The following is a 21127-nucleotide window of genomic DNA, read 5'->3' as shown; positions in this document are numbered from 1 at the left end:
AATGAAAAAATAACTCAGTGAGCTTAAAGGTGATAGCAATAAATGTCTGAGTCCTTTACAAGAAATGACAAATACATGGATTTGTAAAAAGACAAAGACAATTCAGAATATGAACACTGAGTTCAGTCAAGAAATAGAACTATAGAATGGAACTCAAAATGAGATGAAGATGGAATTGAAAAACTCAGTAAGTGGAGTAGAAAAGAGGTGGAAGGCTTACTAGTAGGAGGACCAAGGAAAAGACCAGTGCTTGAAGATAAAATAGAGTGATTGAACCATTTAAGCAAGGTCTGTATTAAAAATTGAGAACAGAACAGGCACACAAAAGAAATGTGCTGTAACTATGGTGCACTATGAAAAGTCTAAGAGAAAGTGATCATAGACACACTGTGATGCAAAACATCCTTTTTCTAAAAAATCTAATAATAGACCTATCCAAGGAGGTGAAAGGCTTTTATAATTAAAGCTTCAAATGTCTGCAGAAAGAGTTTATGGAAGATGTTAGAAATGGAAAGATCTCCCATGATTACAGATTGGTGAAATTAATATTGTGAGGGAAAAACTATCCTATTGATAGCACTTTCCAATTTCAATGTAATCTCAATCAAAATCCCCCCAATACTCATCACTACAGAAGAAAAATGCATCCCCAAACTAGCATGGAACCACATGATGCTTTGGATAGCCAACAAAATCCTGAGCAACAATTCTCGGGGGATTACTGTACCAGATTTTTAGATATAGTACAGAGTGATAGTAATAATAACAAAAAAATCCAGCATGGTAATATTGCAAAGACAGGCAAGTCAATCAGTAGATCAAAATAGAAGACCCAAAAATGAGCACACATAACTACAACCATCTGATATTTGACAAAATGCCAAAAATGGACACTGGAGAAAAGCCAGCATCTTCAACAAAATGGTACTGGGAACTGGATGCTCAAAAATGAAGTTATACCAATGTCTGTTAACCTGCTCAAAAAATCAATGCCAAATGTATCAAAGACCTCAATGTGAAATCTGAAATGCAGAAACTGCAAGGATATATAATAAGTATCCCACAAGACATATGATGCTTAGTAAAGGACTTTCTGAAAAGTATTGCATTTGCTCAGGAATTAAGGTCAATGATTAAGAAATGGGACTTCATAAAACTATATAGTTTTTCTATAGCAAAGTAAATAACCAACAGAGGTAAAAGGAAGACAAGAGAGTGGAAGGGAATTGTTGCCAGCTGTACATCTGATAGAGATTAAGATAGATAATATAGAAAGAACAAAGGATCAAGAGAACAAAAGACTCGATTTAAAAACAGACTATGAACTTATGCCCACTGTAACTCAAAGGAACCATGACAATGACCTAAATGGCAAGATATTCTAAAATCCACAGTTGGGCCACTTATATTCTAGAGTAAACCACAGAGGTCTGATTTGAATTAATAAACTTAGAGGAAATTCATGCCTGACCCCATAGATTAGCCAATTACCTGTGGCTGGTGAGGCCTTTGAACTTAAAGGAGATCCTATTACTTCCAAATTTCTAAACCAGTATAACCCCGACTGCATTCTAAATACTTATTATTCTAGTCAAAAATAAGTCTAGTTCGAATCCTTCATCAAAGGAGATTCTTTTTGCATCAGACGAAGACTATTACAGAAATCAATAACTAATCAAAGTTCAGAGAACAACGGGCTAAGAAGTGCCCAGCCACATCTAATAGATTTACAACACAGCACCTACACCTAAGGCTCAGGGAATAGTCTGGAAAAGAGGAGATGGAAAGCTTATAAACAAACAGAGGATCAGGTAGGCTACAGGGGAATAGTGCCTTTTCTCTGTGACAGAGAAGCTGAGCCCATGGAATCTCAAGGGTTCCATAAATAACATCTGAACAGTGACAACACAAGTTCATGTGCCAAGGTGGATCAGGAAAATTTCACAAGGCCCTATGTCTAAATGAAGAGCTACAGCAACTGACGACTGCTGAGAGTGGAAGAATCAGGAAAACCCCCTGATGGGTTATCCAATGCCACATGATCTATCCTAAACGTGTACACATACAAGCAACATTAAATGTACCAAGCAAGCTATATTTATATGTACCTAATGGACACATGGCATTTTTGTCTACTCAGAGCAAACAGGAATATAAAGTATCATTCGATCTGTTTAGCAATTTTAATAATTACCCAAAAACAATAGGGAGAATTAAATTAAAACAGTAAATTATTTTTCTCCTATAGGACTCACAAACTACAAAAAACATGCAAAGAGATAATTATAAAACAGAATGAGGCATGTGTAGTGGCCAAGTGTTAAGGCGTCAGTCTCATAAACCAAAGATCATGGGTTTGAACCCCATCAGTGACTGCTCCTGTTTTGAGTTAGTAAGAGAGACTTTTTACAATTGAAACCACTTTTCACTCCAAAGTTTCTAAATAGCTTTCAAAGAATCGTGTACAGTGTCTTTATTTGATTTTTTAACCTTCTTGGGAATTAAATACATGTTTCTGCTTTAAAAAGAAAAAAAAACAGAATGAGGTAGAGTCATGATATAAGAGCAAACATGTTTACATGATAAATCTTAGAAAATTTCAGAAAATTAAATATTTAATATGCCTCTAAAAACCAGCAAAAGATTTTAACAATTTACAGTGGGGCCTAGGCCAGAGCAATTTAATCATTGCTTGAGGGGTAAACTTAACTGACAGAAATGGCTGTGCTAGCAAGTTTTATGTCAACTTGACACAAGTTAGAGTCATTGGAAAGAAGAAAACCTCAACTGAGAAATTGCTTCCATAAGATCAGGCTTTGGGCAAGCCTGTAGGGTATTTTCTTAATCAGCAATTGATGGGTAAGGGCTCAACTTATTGTGGGTGGAGCTACCTGGAGGCTGATATATCTGGGTTCTCTAAGAAAGCAGGCTGAGCAAGCCATGAAGAGTGAACTAGTAAGCAGCACTCCTCCAGTTCCTCTGCATCAGCTCCTGCCTGTAGGTTCTGGTCCTATTTGAGTTTCTATCTTGATTCCTTCATTGATGAACTAGAACCAAAGTTTATGACAAATAAAGCCTTTCCTCCTCAACTTGCTTTTTGGTTATGGTGTTTCATAACAGCAATAATAACCCTAACTAAGAAAATGGCAGGAGCAATATCCAGATTACAGAATAAATTTTGCTTATTTGCATATTAATTTATCAGTCTACAATGTAAGAAGAGAGAATATTAGGAAGAATAGAATGTTATTCATATATTTTACACTACGATTTCCTCAGTCTTCTAATTTTGTTATCAGATAGCCAGACTTTCTTAATAGTGGACTCTGGGTAGTTTAGATGGAAAGCAAATAATTAAAAGAATGGGATGATAAAAGATAGAAGAAAGAAGACAAAAATATTATCATTAAAAGGGACTATAATTAAAAAACCAAACCCTAGGTCCCAAGATAAGTAAATAAATAAGGATATTTTTTACACATAAATAAGGATATTTTTTACACATAAGTAGATTGACTATTAGATACAATCTTTTGCCTCCCAGAATATCATTTAGGGTTTGAATACAAAAGTAAAATGACTGCATCAAAGACATAGTATGTCTTATTTGGATTTGATTTCATGTAACTCAGAGTCTATGAGGGATTTAGATGTCTGCATGTTGTATTGGAGTCTGAAGTTGGAGTTAGAGGGAAGATAGATAGCAGAGGGAGAAAGGCAATTGCAGCTTGCAAGGGATGGGGTGTAATTCATGACCATAAATTCTAATTTTCCCTACTCCCATGACCTTCAAGTCTGCATGCTCAGAGATAGTGGTGATTCTCAGGGAAAGCTGTTGTCACTCTTTATGAACTAAACATGTGCTTTACCAGGGAGTGGGAGAAGCTGATGGCAAATCTGGCAGAGCTCTCATTTGTGCAGGCAGAGCTGCTGTCCCTTGCCAGGCATGGAAGACAGGAGATCAGTAATAACATGTGTGCACAACTGCATTGACCTTCTAAAGACAAACAGTTCACTTCCCTGCCTCCTGCCTCACAGATTTGGGAGAGGCTTCACTTCACCCCCACTATGCTCAATCTAAGTAAGAGAAAGAATTATAAAAGTCTATTTCTACTTAGTGAAAGTGACAAAATGGAAAACCATGATTCTGCTTTCCAGTGAGCATCAACGTTTACTTATTTTAGTTATTCTTTACCTACTCCTGAAAATTCCCTGTCCTTCTGTTCTAATGTGTCAAGTGATCCATCATATAGACTAGGTATAGAGTCTTACCCCCAGATCCTTAGACACATAGGTACTATCTCTCCTTTTTTTTAAAAAAAAAACCGCTTTATTTATTTTATGTGTAAGAGATTTTTGTCTATGTGTATATAGATGCACCACTTGCATGCCTAGTGTGTTTGGAGGACAAGGGAAGGTGTTGGGCACTCCTTAACTAGAGTGACTAATGGAATAGTTTTGAGTCACCACATGGTTATGGAAAAGAACACTGGAGTCCTTTGTACGAGGTGATCTTAGAACAGGTGGTCTTAGTCACTGATCCATCCCTCCAGATCTAGACAGTTGTTTTCTTTAGCAGTGAAAGAAAATGCTCAAAGCAGATTTTGCTTTTGTGTGTGTGTATTTACCTGCAATCAGCCTTCACCAAACCCAACTTCCACTGCAAATTACTATTTCAAAGCTAAAACATTTGGAAAGGCCTTCCTGCACTGGGTAGTCATGTCTTTGAACTTTTTGAAGAGATAGAACCACAGATGAAGAAATGTCAATTAGTTGCATGCACTCCTATTTCCAAATACAATTTTGGAACATGGGATTCACCATGTTTGGTTGTAATTTTCACGGCTCTTTCTTTTGCATTAAAATGTTGACCCTCAAGTGTAACAAAATAATTTCCTTTCTCTGTTATATGAAGTTGCAAATTTAACTAATGTCAAAATTACTACTTGGGATAGAAAGAGTGACAGAATTTTGGGTATTTGCTCACTCTGCTTGTCTTTGAACTATGTTCTACTAAAGACAGGGTCAGGATAGTGTCTCAAAAACATTGAATGTAATGAGTAATTGTTTACTCATGATGATAATGTGATGTAGATTAATGTATTTTGCTGTGATTCCATATATTTGTGACTATTCTTTTCTTTCTATATTTTTAATTATAAAAGTAAGGCCCTTAGATCAAAACTGCATAACATACACACTGAGAAATAACAACATAAAACAAGACAAAACAAAAAAGCAAAAACAAAAACAAACAAAAATAATCATTGCTCTCCTCCCATCCATCTCTCTTTTGTTCTTTTCCTCTATTTACTTTAGTCTATGTCATATACGTATTCATATCTATAGGAAGAGACCATAATTTTTCCTGTTTTTATTTAAATTAGAAACAATCTTATTTTGTATGTAAATCCCAGTTCCCTCTCCCTCCCATTCTCCCATGCCCCCGACCAACCCCCATCCCATTCCTCTTCTGCGCCATAGAAAGGGTGAGTCTTTCTATGGGGATCATCAAAGTCTGTCACACCATTTGGGGCAGGGCCTAGGCCCTCCCCCATATGTCTAGGCTGAGAGAGTATCCCTCTATGGGGAATGGGCACCTATTGTCCATTTGTACATTAGGTATAAATGCTGTTCCATTACCAGAGACCCCATAGACTGTCCAGGCCTCTTAACTGACTCCCACATTCAGGGGGCCTGGTTCCATCCTATGCTGGTTTCCAAGCTGTCAGTCTGAGCTCCCACTTGCTCAGGTCAGCTGTTTCTGTGGTTTTCCTCATCATGGTCTTGACCCCTTTGCTCATCACTCCTCCTTCTCTACAACAACTGGATTCCAGGAATTCAGCTCAGTGCTTAGATGTGGGTCACTGTTTCTGTTTCCATCAGCTACTAAATGTAGGCTCTATGATGGCATATAAGGTATCCATCGCCTCCCTCAGGATGGTTTCTTCTAGTTCCATCCATTTGCGGAAGAGACCATAATTTTAAATAAAGGAACAATAAATATTTTAATAGGGGAGGCATATATATTTTCTCTCTGCTTTTAAAACTCTCTGTTTAATATTTCCTATGTGCCTTCACCCTTAACTTTAGTCATTTAGCAATGTGAGCTTAGATGGACCCTATCATCACTCAACTGCTACTTTTGAGGCAATGATGAACATGACTACATGCAACTATATAAGCACAATTCACCACTGCTTCCTGATACCAGCAAACTGTGCTGCAAATATTTAAATCTAATATAATCCACATAACTAGCACTAAAACCATGGCAAACAGAGGTCTTTCTGTATTTCATGCAAAGGCATAAACATGATTTGGGTTCCTTTAACTATTCCATGAACACTGGGGATTATATTATACTTTAAAAACTAAGGATGTAAAAATATGAGACTTTTACTAATAGAAAAATAGTTATCTCCCTTTTATAGTGAAAAGATTTGTTTTATCTTCCAATTACAGGTTACAGTTCATCATTTGGGGAATTTCAAAGCAGAATGCAACTAAAGGCACTTAGAAAAAAATCATACTCCAAAGTATGATATTTTAGAATGCTTAGTCTTGATGTTCTTTCTCCTGCTCTGTTTTGTGCCATGAAGGATGCTATACAAACTAGAATGCCTCTCTCTGGGGTGGGCCTTAGAAACTGGAAACTCTGCTAAAGATAACTTCTCCCCATCCAGAATATTCCAATTAATATTATAATCTCCCTGCCTATGTGTGTCAGCAAGACTTTTATTAGAGAAGGCTTTCATCATCTCACAGGAAAGAATAATGACAGTAGAGAGCCAAAAATAAATAGAGAAAGCCTTTCCTGTAGCGTTTCCCAGTTGGCTTTGTGGCATTCTTTCAAACCACCTTTTGATAAGGCTGGACTTTTGTCATCAAACCAAAGCATAATATTTAGCTTTCATGGCCCCTTGGGACATCAGCTTTTGTTTAGATAAATTTCCTCTGTTTATGCTGATGCTACCTTTGAGTACAGGAATGTTTGCTATGATCATCATGTTTGGAAGTAGGATATTATATCTTTCCATACCCATGCTACACATAAAATGAAGGATCTTTGACTCATATGTATAATAAAGAATAAAAAAAGTAGATTTATAAATTTTTGCATATTTGTTCCCAAGCTAGAATGAAACAACATTAATTCCTCCAAGCATAAGGAGACCCATATTATCATTCCAATTAAAAAAAATTAAGTTTGTCTCAGAAAGGAAAAGATCTATTTACTCTGATTTGTGGGCCTTAGATCTTATAGAAACATGAAATCACACAGATACCCATAACATGAAAGATGAACCCTAACAAAAAGGACAAGGGAGAGTGAGAAAAAGAGGAAAGAGTGAGGGTGCTAGGATATAGATGTGTATGTTCACAGTGTCTCATATACTTACATTATACTTGTCTTACATAACATCTCTAATAAAATAATTTAAAAATCATTCCTGTGGAATAGCTTCCTTAGTTAGATGTTATAAGTTAAAAAAGAAACAAGCAAAAAAAGAGACAGTATGAATGAATGGTTTAGATAAGAATAGCTTCTTAATTTTTTTTTTTACTTTTATTAACTGTAAGTGTATTTGTCTGTTAGGGAGAGACAGACAGACAGACACAGACACATGGGAACAAACAGAGAGAAATTAATTTCTGTAGAGGCCCTAAAAGAATGTCTGTTTCCCCCCTGGGCTAGAGATACAGGGGTTTGTGAGCTATCCAATGTAAGTGAATCCTTATGGTCCTCTGCAAGTGCTATTAACCACTGAGCCATCTCTTAAACACTTAGATAAACAAATATATTGATTATTCGTGCATCTGAACTATTCCATAAACAAATCAAAGAAGCAGGAGCTTGAAATAGATGCTCACATTGCATTTACATTCAGAAACCAAAGGTGATGAATAGATGCTATGCTAAGCTTCTTTTTACACATTTAGTGTCTAGGGTCCTGACTATGGTATGGTGACTCTAATAGTGGGTGGATCTTCTATTCTGGAGTAATAAAATCAAGATAATCAACCACCAGCATGTCCAGAGTTAAAACTTCAAGGTGATTCTAGATTCTGTGAAGCTGACAACACTATCCTAACCCCTGTTTTGTATGATTAACTAAAAAACACAAACAGCTTCAATTTTAAAGATGGAAATCTTCTATATGGAGGAATACTCCCTGAGCCAAGGCACACGGGGGTGGGCCTAGGCCCTATCCCAAAGGATACAATAGATTCTGATGACATCCTATGGAAGGCCTCACCATCCAGGGGAAGCAGAAAAGATATGTGACAGATAAGGTTTTAGTTAGGGGGTGGGGGGGCTAGGAGAGGACGGGTGGGAGAAGGGAACTGGGATTGTCATGTAAATCAATCTTGTTTCTAATTCAAATAAAAAAGTTGGAAAACAAGATAGAAATCTTATTAACAATACGTGTCAGGAAGTAGGGATGTGAATAAAAGCATTAAGATGAATAAAAAAATCCATACTATTGAAATTTTGTGCTATGATCTTTGAGATGGTTTTAAAGTCATTTTCATAACATGAATCCTAACACTTTTAGCATATTTATACACCTAACCAAACAAACTGTAAGAGAGACCATAAATTAATAAAATTAAAGATAAAACTAGAAATTAAAATACATGTTACAACAGATGGCAATAAAATATAACATTTTAAGAGAGAATTTTAAAAGCCTACAACTGAATATATTTATAGGTAGAAATGACCTACCAAAGTCAAATTAAGATGATTTCAACAACTTAGAAATATCTACAAGAATCAATGAACTTGAAGAAATTGTAACTAAAAATAATCCAAGATAGGATGGATTCACTGATGAATTCTTCAAAACATTAAAGATGAACTAACATTAATGTTCTTCAAATTAGTCTATAAAATAGAGACCAAAATAATACCACCAAACATTTGCAAAACCAACATAACCTTGTTAATCAAGTGTTTAAATACACTAAAAGACAAAAAAATAATTATCATGATCCATACAGATACCAAAAGTGTTCAGCTACTTTGCACACCAAGGTTAATAATGTATTTAAAGATAATATACCATAACAAAGCAGGCTAATTTTCAGGTATGCAAGGGTGTTCCAACATATACAATGCAATATGCAGTACAGCACATATATATAACCAAAGAAATAAATCACATAATCATCTCAATAAATGAAAACTTGGACTTTGATAAAGGACTTTAGAACATCATGTCTAAAGGCTCTGAAGAACAGAAGGAAAATATATCAGTTCAATAAAAGCTATATGATAAACCTATGACTAGCATTATATGAAGTAGGGAAGATCTGAAAACATTTCTCTTAAAATCAAGGATGGGACAAGAGTGTCCCTGTCTCCACTCTCATTAAATATCATTATATTTGAAAGCCAGCCTGAGAATTAAAGGAAGGGAGAAAAAATGGAAGAGATAAATAGCAAACAAGGAAACCAAATTATCTCTGCTTGCAGAGGCTATGGTCTTACAAGACCCTCAAAACACCATCAAATCGCTTACGTGTATTAAACATCTTTAACAAAGTAGTAAGCTAGAAAGTTAGCATTAAAAAATCAACAGCTTCTATGCACTAATATTGGACATGCTAATAAAGAAATAAAAAGAACACCTCTATTTATAGTAGTTAAAAATGTTGTAAGAATACATGCAAGAATAAATATATCAAAGAAATTAAAAACTTTATCATGAAAGATTGGAAAACACTAAAGAAATAGAGAAAGACACCAGAAGATGGTAAGCTCTCCCACACTAATGCATTGGCAGAATTATTTTTGTAAAATGTCTATATACCAAAAGAAATCTATAGACTTAACAAAATCCCTATAAAAAATTCGAAGGAAAATGTCCAAATAAATAAGCATTTCATACATAAAATTCATCTGCAGGCACAAATGACCCCAACAGCCAACATATATTTAAGAAAAAGAAGGATGCTGGAGGTATCATAATATTTGATTTCTAAGGACATGAATCCGTAGAGCATTAAATAACAGCTAATCTTCCAAAAAATGAGGCTCAGTATATGGTATTGTGTATAATAATGTTTATCTTTAAAAATCTCAATGTTTGAGCTGGGTATCTTGCCACATGCCATTAATACCAGCTTTTTGGGGGCAGAGACAGGTGGAATCAGAGGCCAATATGATCTACATAGTGAGTTCCAGGACATCCAGAGCGAGATCATGTCTCAAACAAAACAAAATATCAAGGTTTTGTTTCCATATTATCGGATATCTGGACATTGCAATTCATCATCTAGGTGACAGAATTTTTACCTTTTTCCTTTTAAGAATGATGCAAATTTAGTTTTATCATAACCCCAACAAAAAATTTCAAGACCAAAAATATAAGAATTATATAATCTTATGGTTAAAACTGCATATTTAAAATGAACATAGTTTTATTATCATTTTCTTCTTTTCATGAAACTTATATTTAATAGGAATGCCTGGACTTTAGAACCCTATGATTCTTAAATATATTTCTAAGCAATTGGGAACTGGGAAATAAAATGCATCCTTTTAGTCACAGTGGCCTAAAGAACAAGATACTTTGGGACACTGACAAAAAATGTGGATTTTGAGATAAGATTTGAATACAGAAAGAAGCACACAAAATACAAGGCATGCTTTCAATCCTGCTGCACATAAGAATTGATAAACTCTGAAATTTTTTGTATTCAGCCTAACTGTTAGGTATAGATACATCCACAAAAACAAATGTTTTTCTATACAGTAGGCAACTAGGTAGAACTTAGACAGGCACACAGAGAGAAATAGATTAGATAGATGATTAGTGTGTAGATAGATATAGATGATAGGGTGGTGGATAGATATAGATGACTGGCAGATTGATGTATAAATAGATAATAGATAGATGGATGGATAATTGCCAGATAAAAGATATATGATTAGTAGGCAGATAAATAGATGATGATGAAGATAGATGATAGGCAGGTAGGTAGGTAGATAGATAGATAGATAGATAGATAGATAGATAGATAGATAGATAGATAGATAGATAGATAATAGGCATGCAGATGTAAGTTAAACTTGTACTTTGGGACTAAATTGGAGATTTTCCCCCAAATACTTTCACTCTGCGGAACTCACATCCTAACAAGCAGCGCACCTGCTTAACTGGGAGAAGTGCCAAGAAAAGGAAAAACTTCAGTAGATTAATTTCCAGAGCAATAGGTAAACGACACACCTCATTAGAAAATCTACTTAAAAGGCACATTTGAGGGATGTCTGCAAGACTTTCATAATAAATTAATGCTTATACTATCACAGCATTGCCATCCTTCTCGGATTACTGAGTTTATTTCTTTCTAATAGGGTTCCTATTCAAGTTGCATTTTATGACTGAGTGCCACCTTTATGCCAGGTATACATTCTTCACATACATCATTATCTTCTAATTATCAATCTGCTTTTTTTTAATTAGTATGTTTTGTGGTACATTTTCAAAATAGCGATAGACACCTTGATCCAATGTATGTTAACATTTCCCTGTTGTGCTAAGGATAGCAGACTCTGACCCTTGTTTTTGTGTAAGAAATACTAAAATTACTATAACCTTTGCTATATACTCTGAGCCAGAGGAAAATAATAGGTAATTTCTTAAAACACTATTTGTTTATATTTGTTATTGTTTAAAGAGAAGCTTGCCTCCTCATTAAACACAGACAGTATTTGTAAAAAAAAAAAATTCAATAATTTTTAGTTCTCAGAGAACCACAAATTATCAGACAACCCTGTTTCTGTAGGAGCTTGCTAGTTTAATCTGTAGAAGCGTGAGTCAGACCTCGAGCAACCTTCATGAGAACCCAGTCTCTGTTACTAGGAGACCAAATTTCTTTTATTCCTCAGAAGTGTCAGTCAGCATTCATTTTCCAGGGGAGAAGTAAGGGCAATGAACATAACAGCAGGGTGATTGTACATCTTGAATTCTGGCTTTTCTAGTCTTGTAACTACTAAAAGCGTTCCTTTTCTCTCTCAAGAGCATCCTGTTTTGGATTATTAAGCTATGTAGATATCCCAAGTGTAGGCTTGATCCCCTCTGAAATCAGTTAACTAGAACTACATTTCCTCAAATTTCCCTAGATAGAAATTTCCAGGTAACGGTTGGGAGCTGGAAAGGGGAGGGCAGAATGTAAGATGTGATGTAGCCACTGCTTGCCCTCTGAAGGTTGGTGCTGGTTTGTCTTTTCACACTTTCCCCAGGATCTTGGCCATTCTTATGTAGCAACATCTTGCTTGGTTTCTGGTTCCTGCTGGGCTGTCTCATTCACACATCTCTAAAGCATGGCACAGCAGTTCACTACCAATAACTCACCTAAATTATTTCCACTTGAGCTGGTAAGGAACAAATGAAGGTTACAATCTGGCCTTAATCTCCTGCACTTTGTTTCCATCTGCCCTTTCAACTCTCAGCACACTGACTTTCCACTCAACAGCAGACACCCTCAACAGCCCTATGTAACACATGTAGTCACCTCCAAGGAATCATAAGCAACACTATTATAATCCCTGCTCTGTACAGGTGAAGTATTTCCACTGCTTCCAACACATACAGACAAAACCAAAGATTTTTTGAAAAATTTTCAGCTGTTGCATTTTGGCAAGAAATCAAGAAGATCTTAAATACTTTCTCAATCTATTTATATTCAGTGTACTAAAATTTGTCTTCATTATAGTGAATAATCCAAATAATGAACTTTTAAGAAAAGTGAGATACTATCTCTATCACAGACAAGGAAAAGGACATTCCTACTCAGTGTAAAGGTTATTTTTATGTGTTGCATGAATTGGATACATGGGAAAATCTGATCAGTTCTGAAAATCAGAAGTTAAGAAAGTTGCTGATTGGAAATTCTCTACATTAATCCAGTACAAATGTGTTTAATGGAAATAATTTTTCCTTTCTCTTTGAACCCACTGTGATGGTTTCACAATATTTATCAACTGTTACAATGCCCAAGAGAGTAACTTGACACAGGGGCAATCATTCTGGCCTTCAATATAAACTTCAACATGCTTCCTTCTACTGCTAGTTGTGTTTTGGAAATGTTAATAATTATATATTCAAAATATATCAGGATAGTACAAAAGAGTCCTCATGGAGATACATGATTCCTGGTAAAAGTTTAAATTATATCAATTAAAAACAGTATTGAAAATATAAAAGTAGTTTTCATTATTTAAATATTTTATTGAAGTAAAATTTTTCTTGTGATGAATCATTAAAAAGAGTCATTAAGGACTGGCTAATTGACCTTAGCCATCCTCACAGGTGTAAGTTGCAATGCTAGAATGCTAGTAAGGATGTGGAACAAAAAAAAAAAAAAAAAAAAAAAAAAAAAAAAAAAAAAAAAAAAAAAAAAAAAAACACTCCTCCATTGCTGGTGGGAGTGAAAACTTGTACAGCCACTTAGGAAATCAATATGTTGGTTTCTCAGAAAATTGGAAATTGATCTACATCAATACTCAGCTATACCACTCTTTTTTTAACCTTTTTTTTTACCCAAAGGATGCTCAATCATACCACAAGGACACTTGCTCAACTATGTTCATAGAGCATTATTCATAATAGCTAGTAGTGGGAAACAACCCAGATATCCCTCAGCCAAAGAATGGATAAAGCCGATGAGCTACATTGACACAATGAAGTATTTATCAGTTGTTTTAAAAACATCATAAGACAGGGTGTCTCTGTCTTGCTTTGGAGCCTGTCCTGGAACTCGCTTTGTAGACCATGCTGGCCTCCAACTCACAGAGATCTGCCTGTCCCTGCCTCCCGAGTGCTAGGATTAAAGGTGTGTGCCACCAGCACTCGGCATATATGTACATTTCTCCATCATGTAAGATGTAGTTTCAATCTCAAAAATGTCAGAATTATGTATTACTTTAAGTAATATTCCCCAGAAGACTTCCCATGTGTCTGATGTTCACACAGAGAAGAATAAAACAATCTTTTCCTTGAAAAAGATTAGATTTCTGCATGATACAATCAAGCCAACTGATATTTCCAATACATTGTACTAATTTGTCTAGATAGATGTGTCTAGACAATACTAGAAGAAAGGAAATATATCGTAGTGTGTTATTCTTATGGTATAACAGAATGCCTCATAAAAGAAGGTATGTGTCATGAAGTAACAAAAAATTTCCACTCACTGAATGGAGTACTTATGACAAAGAGGGACTTTGCAGCTTCATTAGACGTATTCGTTTATATAATCCCATCACATAGATATTTTTTCAAAATCTTCACTTTGTAGATATAAAAACTGAGGCTGAGAGTAGCTATATATTCCCCATTATCAAAGAGTTATCAAGTATCATGGTCTAAGATAGCAAATAAATGAGTCATGAGAGTCCCCATTTTTTACAATTAAATATTATGCTTACTCTACCAGAGTCTGGAGCTGGGGAAATGCCATTGTACATGGACAACAAGAAATGGAAGTTTGTGTTTGCCTAGGATGAATAGGCAAGAACAGAAATAAATATGGTTGAGAAATTGGATTTGTGCACTAAATTACAAAATTTAGACAAAATGAAGAGTTAAGCCAAGGACTTGAATTTCATACAAGGTATTTGATGTAGTTGGGCAACAGGGAAAACATGACTTTTTCAGATACTCACACTATGGAGATGTCTTCAGGGATCTACTATTGAGTAAGGACTGGTGAACATGGTACAAAATTTCCTAAGTTCCCTGAAAAGAGTGAAGTGCAATAATAGACATGGTGCCACTGATAAGAAAGTTAAGATTTATAAGTCATTTGTGTTTACAAAGCATAGGCTGTGATGAATTCCCTGGAACTAATGAGACTTTAAACCTGACTGCAGGCTTTTCTTGTGGGATTAGCTGGTTTTGTCATTAATAAATGTAGGCATCATAAGGAGGAAACTTCACAGAGAAGCTGTGCTTCATATTGAAGACTTACTGAAGTATTAGCTATCGGATAAAATGCCTGTAACCAGTAACCATGCATAGCTCATGATGACAATAGTTCCATGGAAAATATATCCAATATTTTATCTGAAAATCTAATTGAAGATAGCTTAGTACTTTATAGAATAAATTTCTGTGTCTGCTTGTGGAATTAACTTACAGATATTAGATTGGCATAGAGCTCTTTAAAATATATACTATAAAATGAATTAACTATGTTTTATGGTCATATTTCATTTTGAGGTTAAAGTAAATGAAATTATGTTTTAAGGGAAAGGATATGTGAAATTCTGCAGTCGATTTAGATTTAGCAAAAGGGCAGTTTTCTGGAGTATTATAACCAAATATTTTTCACATAAAATTCTGTCATTTTTAATTATAGACAATGCAACTGCATTCTCTTTAAAAACATATGAAAGAATACGTAAATGCATTACCTTTTAGAGTGGAAACCTATGGCTCTATTTGGTTGGTATTTTGGTCTTATCTCTCTGGTAAATGATGCCAAACATAGTCCAACTACCAAAGATATAGCAGGCAGAAAGTATGTTAGTCATGCTTCTGTGTCCATAAACTCAAATAATAGACATCTATGCCTTTAGGATATTTACGTTACAAGTTTGCCTCCTCTAGCATATCAATTATCCTACAAATAGTAGTTTCTTGATAAGCAATTATTGAATGAGTAAAATTCCATGAGGATAAGATTCCTGAATCCATAGACTCCAATTCTCAGTGTCCAGATGCCGGTGGAAATAAAGAGAAAACAAGGGAGCAGATAAAACGTTTGAAGAGCACATTAAGATGATAATGAAATATTTTTTGCTATCGGTAAACAGTAATGGGCATAAAATCCATTCATCTACTTATGGAATTGTGCTGAGTACCCAAATAATTCCTTCCTTCCAGGATGTCACAGTCAGTAGAGAATGTAAGTTCAGTGTCACATGTGGAGATAGATGCATACAAAACCGAAAATATCTTTGAACAAAGAGATGAATGTTGAGTTCTAAGACTGAATAGTCCACAATGAAAATCTGTCTTTTCTCATATGCATTATCCCTGTTGTTCTCCAAACATGTAAGGAACATGTGGACACTCAAGATGTAACATCTCATGAGGAACTCAGGGAAAATCATCTTTATATTCTCTACTTTCTGAGACTGAGATTAGGCAGGCCGGTAGGATAAGCAGGGTGTGTCTGGAAAAGAAACTTGAGACTACATGTCAGTAAGACTTAGAAATAATTCCAAATGTCTTTTTTGTTCATCCAAAATTATTTAATATACTCTGTACTTTATCTTGTCAAGTGTAAAATCCACAAGTTTTTCTTCCTTCATAGCTGATTAATTCATTTTCAAAGATAAATGACTACCAGGCTTTGAATCATCATCGTTGTTTGTTTGTTTGTTTATGAAACTGCAGCATTTAGCCCTCATGAAGCTTTAAAGATGAGTGCATTAATTGCATTGTCAAATCATCAAACACAACATATTAAGAAAGGGAATAGAAGCAACTGACTCCAGTGAAGCCCAGCACATCTCTGTGTATTTAATTTCTCACACTTGTAAAAGGAGTTCTTACTTGGTCTAAATAATAAAAACTGGGAGTCAGATATAAAGGAAAACATTGAGAGATCAGAGAGAAGAAAAAGCAAGCCAGAGCCACAGCTAACCTCTGAGCTTATCAGCAGACAAGGGAACAAGTTCCTGTTTCTGTCCAATTATATCCTCATTCTGCCCAGCCATCTCACTTCCTGTCTGTCTGTACAGACCTCCGGGGTTAGCTAGTGGCCTGCTTTATTCTCTGACCTCCAGACAGGCTTTATTTGTACAAGCTTTATTGTACAGGCTTTATTTGTACCACACACACTAAGTTGCTGTGGACAGAAACAATGCCACACCTTAGGAGAACAGTTTTCCTTTGATTTAAAGTCCAAATGCAATTATTCTTACCTGAAAAGTTTTTGTAATCCACTAAGTCAAACATAACAATAGCAACAGCTGACCATGTGATTATCAGAGCGATGACCAGGAGCCAGGCTGCAGGGGAGCTGAAGGTTGTGACGATGTCTTCAGTGACAGTCCTCTTCAGTACCTTTCCAGGGGACTTGGGCACAGATCCATTTTTGTTGTCTATCACAGTTGTGGTTGTAGATGCATTTCCTAGTCACACACCCAAAAAATAAGATTTCATAAATTAATTTCAAATGTAAGAAGTCAAACAACACAGACCAGTAAATCCTGGGTGCTATTTTCTAGATGAGAACATAGTTACACAGTGCAATTCAATAGTCCATAGACCATCTGCACATTACCCCATTCTCAGCATTTTGCTCCAGAGGCTTTAGTGATAAGTCATCTTCATCTCCAGTATCATTTCTCATTATCACTATTAGAAACAACTGTGAGTTTGAGGGCTAAGATGCCTCTTATTACTATGACCTTTGATTTGGGGTCTCTTAGAATTCAGAAAGGAAGCAAAAACAATCCTCTTATGGAAAGAATAAAAATTAGTGATAAAGTAGTTCAAATGAGTGAAATTTTTCTTGATAGCCTTTTTAATTACCTAACTTCTTTTCACTGACTTCATTATATTTTGGTAGGTATACAGAACTAAGAGTAATGTTAGGAGATCTTAGAATATCAATTAATTTGATTTTAAGAATTTATAGCTGACATCACAATGCAAAATATATAAGATAGCAAAGTTGTAAACATCTCCATGAGTTCGAAGCCAGTCTGGTCTACAGAAAAAGTGCCAGGAAGGTCTCCAAAGCTACAGAGAGAAACCCTGTCTCCAAAAACAAACAAAAAATAAAATATATCGTTTTCAATCTCACCATTCAAAAACAACTTCTGTTAAATGTTCTTTTTCCCAATTTTCTCTAGATAGATTTAAATGTCTAAGTATGCTTTATTTGTTTATAGCAAGTTACGATCATACTTACATTTACTTTTAGCTACGTAATATAAAATAAGTGGTACAAATATTTCAGTATAAGAAACCCATCTAAACTAGAAAATAAAGTATGGTCTCTTGAAACAGATGTGTACACAGTGATCCTTATGGTACAATTTTGGTTCATAAAATATTCTTTAAGTATTGGTTGTAAAATATGAAAATTCTGTGTGCAAAGTAAACACTTTAGTTAATGAAGTATGAATACTTTTTTCTTCCATAAAGTGGCATTTTCTCTTCACAGAAATAAAAATCATGCAATTATTTGACTACCCAGAGGCTTGTGCATATCAGGATATTGCTCAAATAGAACATAATTACACAAAGAATTTTTTAGTTTAGATAGTAAATGCAGGCTTAGATTTTCAAAAGGTTAAAATGTTAATCATAGGAACCATTGGTGACATGATTTAAGTAAGATTTTTAAAGTGGCTTTTGATAAACACCAGCAATAATATTACCAGAGTTCCTTTTAAAAAAGGAAAACCATGGAGATGCATGCTTCAAGTTCATGAACTCAATTTAGTGGAAATGATAGCAAGATGGACTACTACCTTTAAAAACAGATTTCATAAACTGTATTTGAAGTGGTACTCAAAGAAGAAAAAATTAGAAAGAATTCACATCATATCCTCTCATTGATTTTTGTGCCAAATTCCCATCACTCCTAATGGTAGTTCTGAAATGGATGAATGTATTGGAGTGCTTTGAAATGAGTTTTAAGACCCAAGTGAGGCCACGAGTGAATCAAAGCTTCAGAATAATGATTTTCAGGAGTGTAAATGAATTATGAGTGTTTAGGAGTAGCTTACCGAAAGTTGATATGTTGCTAATCTCCAGAATTGTAACCTGTGGAAAGCTTTCTATGAGTCCTAAAGAATTGTTTCTGCACTTCAGATGCACTTGAGTTAGTCAAGCAGTTCAGCTGCAGATATGGCCGTGTCAAACTGCTTGGTGTCTTACAATTGAATGTGTAAGTTTAAAGAGATTTCACTCAAATTTCTAGAATCTTGATCACAGGTTTAAAAAGTAGAAAATTTTAAATGGGACATAAATTTTCTTTTTAGTCAAGAATAAAAGAGAAAATACAAATTGAAGAAGCAATGAAAGTTCACAGTTAAAATAGAATTTCATGGGGTTTAAAGAACTAGTAGAAGTTGTGAACTTTAAGTCCCTTTATCGTCCTGATAATAAAGCTATGGTAGAATTTTCAAAGAGATGAAAATAATAGCGTGAATACTAATGTACTAATTTCATTACCCTCCTTAGTTGTTTTCACATTCACACTGTCAAATTTTCCACATAAAAACTAAGCAAGGCTCGAGTGTTATGGAAATACCTGGCGAGTATCCAACTAGAAAATAACAATAGGAGAGTAATCAGAAGGTTATCTGGCCAAAAACAAGTGAGTTGCCTTTATCACAAAGCATACTAAACTGTAGCTGTCATTTTCTATTCAAATTTGCTACACAGCTGCACAAAGCCAAGAGACAGAAAATGAAGAGGGCATAAAATCGCCTTCCTTGACAGTTGGTCAAGATAAATTCAAAGAACAGAGTGTATAATATGAGATTATTTAATGTTTGAAAAGCACTTCAAAAATGAAAAGAGCAAGTTATTGATGTTCTGAGGAAAATGAGAGGCAAATGTTACTGAGCAGTTTGACAAGGGCTTCACTTCTGGAAACTTGGCACTTCAGAACTGGAGCAGAGAAGTCAGGCTACCTACTGTCTGTGCCTACTTTTAAATTCTAGTAGTTTGGATTATTTTAATTGCCACATAGAATCAAATTAAAAAGAAGTAGAGATCAAACTGCATAGCCAATGTGGCCCTGCACTGTAAAGCAAAATATGGAGCAGCTTGTACAAGTATCCCAAAGATGGCTTCACAATCAAAAACTGTGCATAGAACAATAAATCAGAAGCCTCCTAGTGGAAGTCACTTAACCTCACTATGCCTTATTGATCACTTGAAGAGAGTGCCAACTGCTCTTGCCCATTTTTGTTCCTGTGGAGGACCAGCAATACAAGGCTTGCCAAGAATCTCCAAGGAGACACGCCTAGGTTACTGACTGATATCAGCCAAACACTGCATTTTCATTACATAAAAACATCATGAATTTTGAATTTCACCATGAGATGTCATTTGTGAACTACAATTTATTTCTTCAATATTTGGAGAGCAACGGAGGGAGTTGGTAGTATATACTATCAGTGGCATTATATGCATTTCTAAAATACACTGAAAACATTCACAATCTCATATTAGAATGAGCTTTGTGAGTTTGACTATAAAACTTATGTAAATAAGAGCTTTTTAGAAAATCTCTTGAAAAGGTCTTTGTACAGGTACAGTTGAAAATATTGTAAATATCTGTCTTCTAACAGTGTAACTTTTATTTATAGAATCTATATGCATCACATATAGAGTTGAGAAGAATCCATTATGGTTTTCTGTAAGTATGAAAAATCTAAAAGATATTAACAGAAAATATAGTTTAACCTATGTTAAAATAGTCACGTATCTTCATCAATATATGTGATATTTCTCACCCATAGAAAATCATGTAATTTTAGAAAACAAAGTCTAGATATTTGAGACACATATAAAATCACTAACCCTTTTTCAAGGAAGAGAACTATTTTCATTAAAAAAACTGGATCATGATTCTCTTGCAATTTCAGTAAAACTCTTATATTTACATTAACATCATTTTCCATGATTTTGGGGAGGGGTTGATAATTATAATGAAATTATAGAAGACATTTTGGTTATTTTATCTAGTGAGGTAGGAATACATAAGTAGCTATATTTAATCTTATCTCATACAATATATTTTGGTCATGCTCTTGACCTTCTCCCAACTACTCCCCAGTCCTCCATAGCTCTCTCCTTACCTACCCAATTTCATCTTACTTCTCTTTCTTTGTTGCTCTCAAAAACAAACAAATAAACAAAAACAGTATGATCTCAAACTCTACTACTCTTCTGTTGAGTGAATTTTTTTCTCTAATGCTGAGAACAGAATGAAGGGCAGTTCTGCTTCACCAACCATAAGAATAAACCTTTAAACCATTTTTGACGATTCAGATTACAGTTCATTATTATGAAGGTGGTGTAAACCCCCATGTCTCATTTTTCTGTGAAATAGTCAAAAGAAATTGTTTTATGCT

The 21127-nt window shown here is 34.9% G+C and overlaps 1 protein-coding gene across 1 annotated transcript in view; it reads right to left on the bottom strand.

The window, feature by feature from the left end:
- Trdn (triadin) overlaps positions 1-21127 on the bottom strand; it is a 218044-nt gene that overhangs the window by 53383 nt on the left and 143534 nt on the right. The window contains exon 5 of the mRNA XM_035438755.1: positions 16949-17158. Within this exon, the coding sequence (XP_035294646.1) occupies positions 16949-17158 (210 nt within the window). The remainder of the gene's footprint in view (positions 1-16948; positions 17159-21127) is intronic.

This window comes from Cricetulus griseus, chromosome 2 (genome assembly GCF_003668045.3).
Source record: "Cricetulus griseus strain 17A/GY chromosome 2, alternate assembly CriGri-PICRH-1.0, whole genome shotgun sequence".
Taxonomy (NCBI): Eukaryota; Metazoa; Chordata; class Mammalia; order Rodentia; family Cricetidae; genus Cricetulus; species Cricetulus griseus.
The sequence above is the reverse complement of the archived record's forward strand: the minus strand, read 5'-3'. Positions and strand labels throughout refer to the sequence as shown.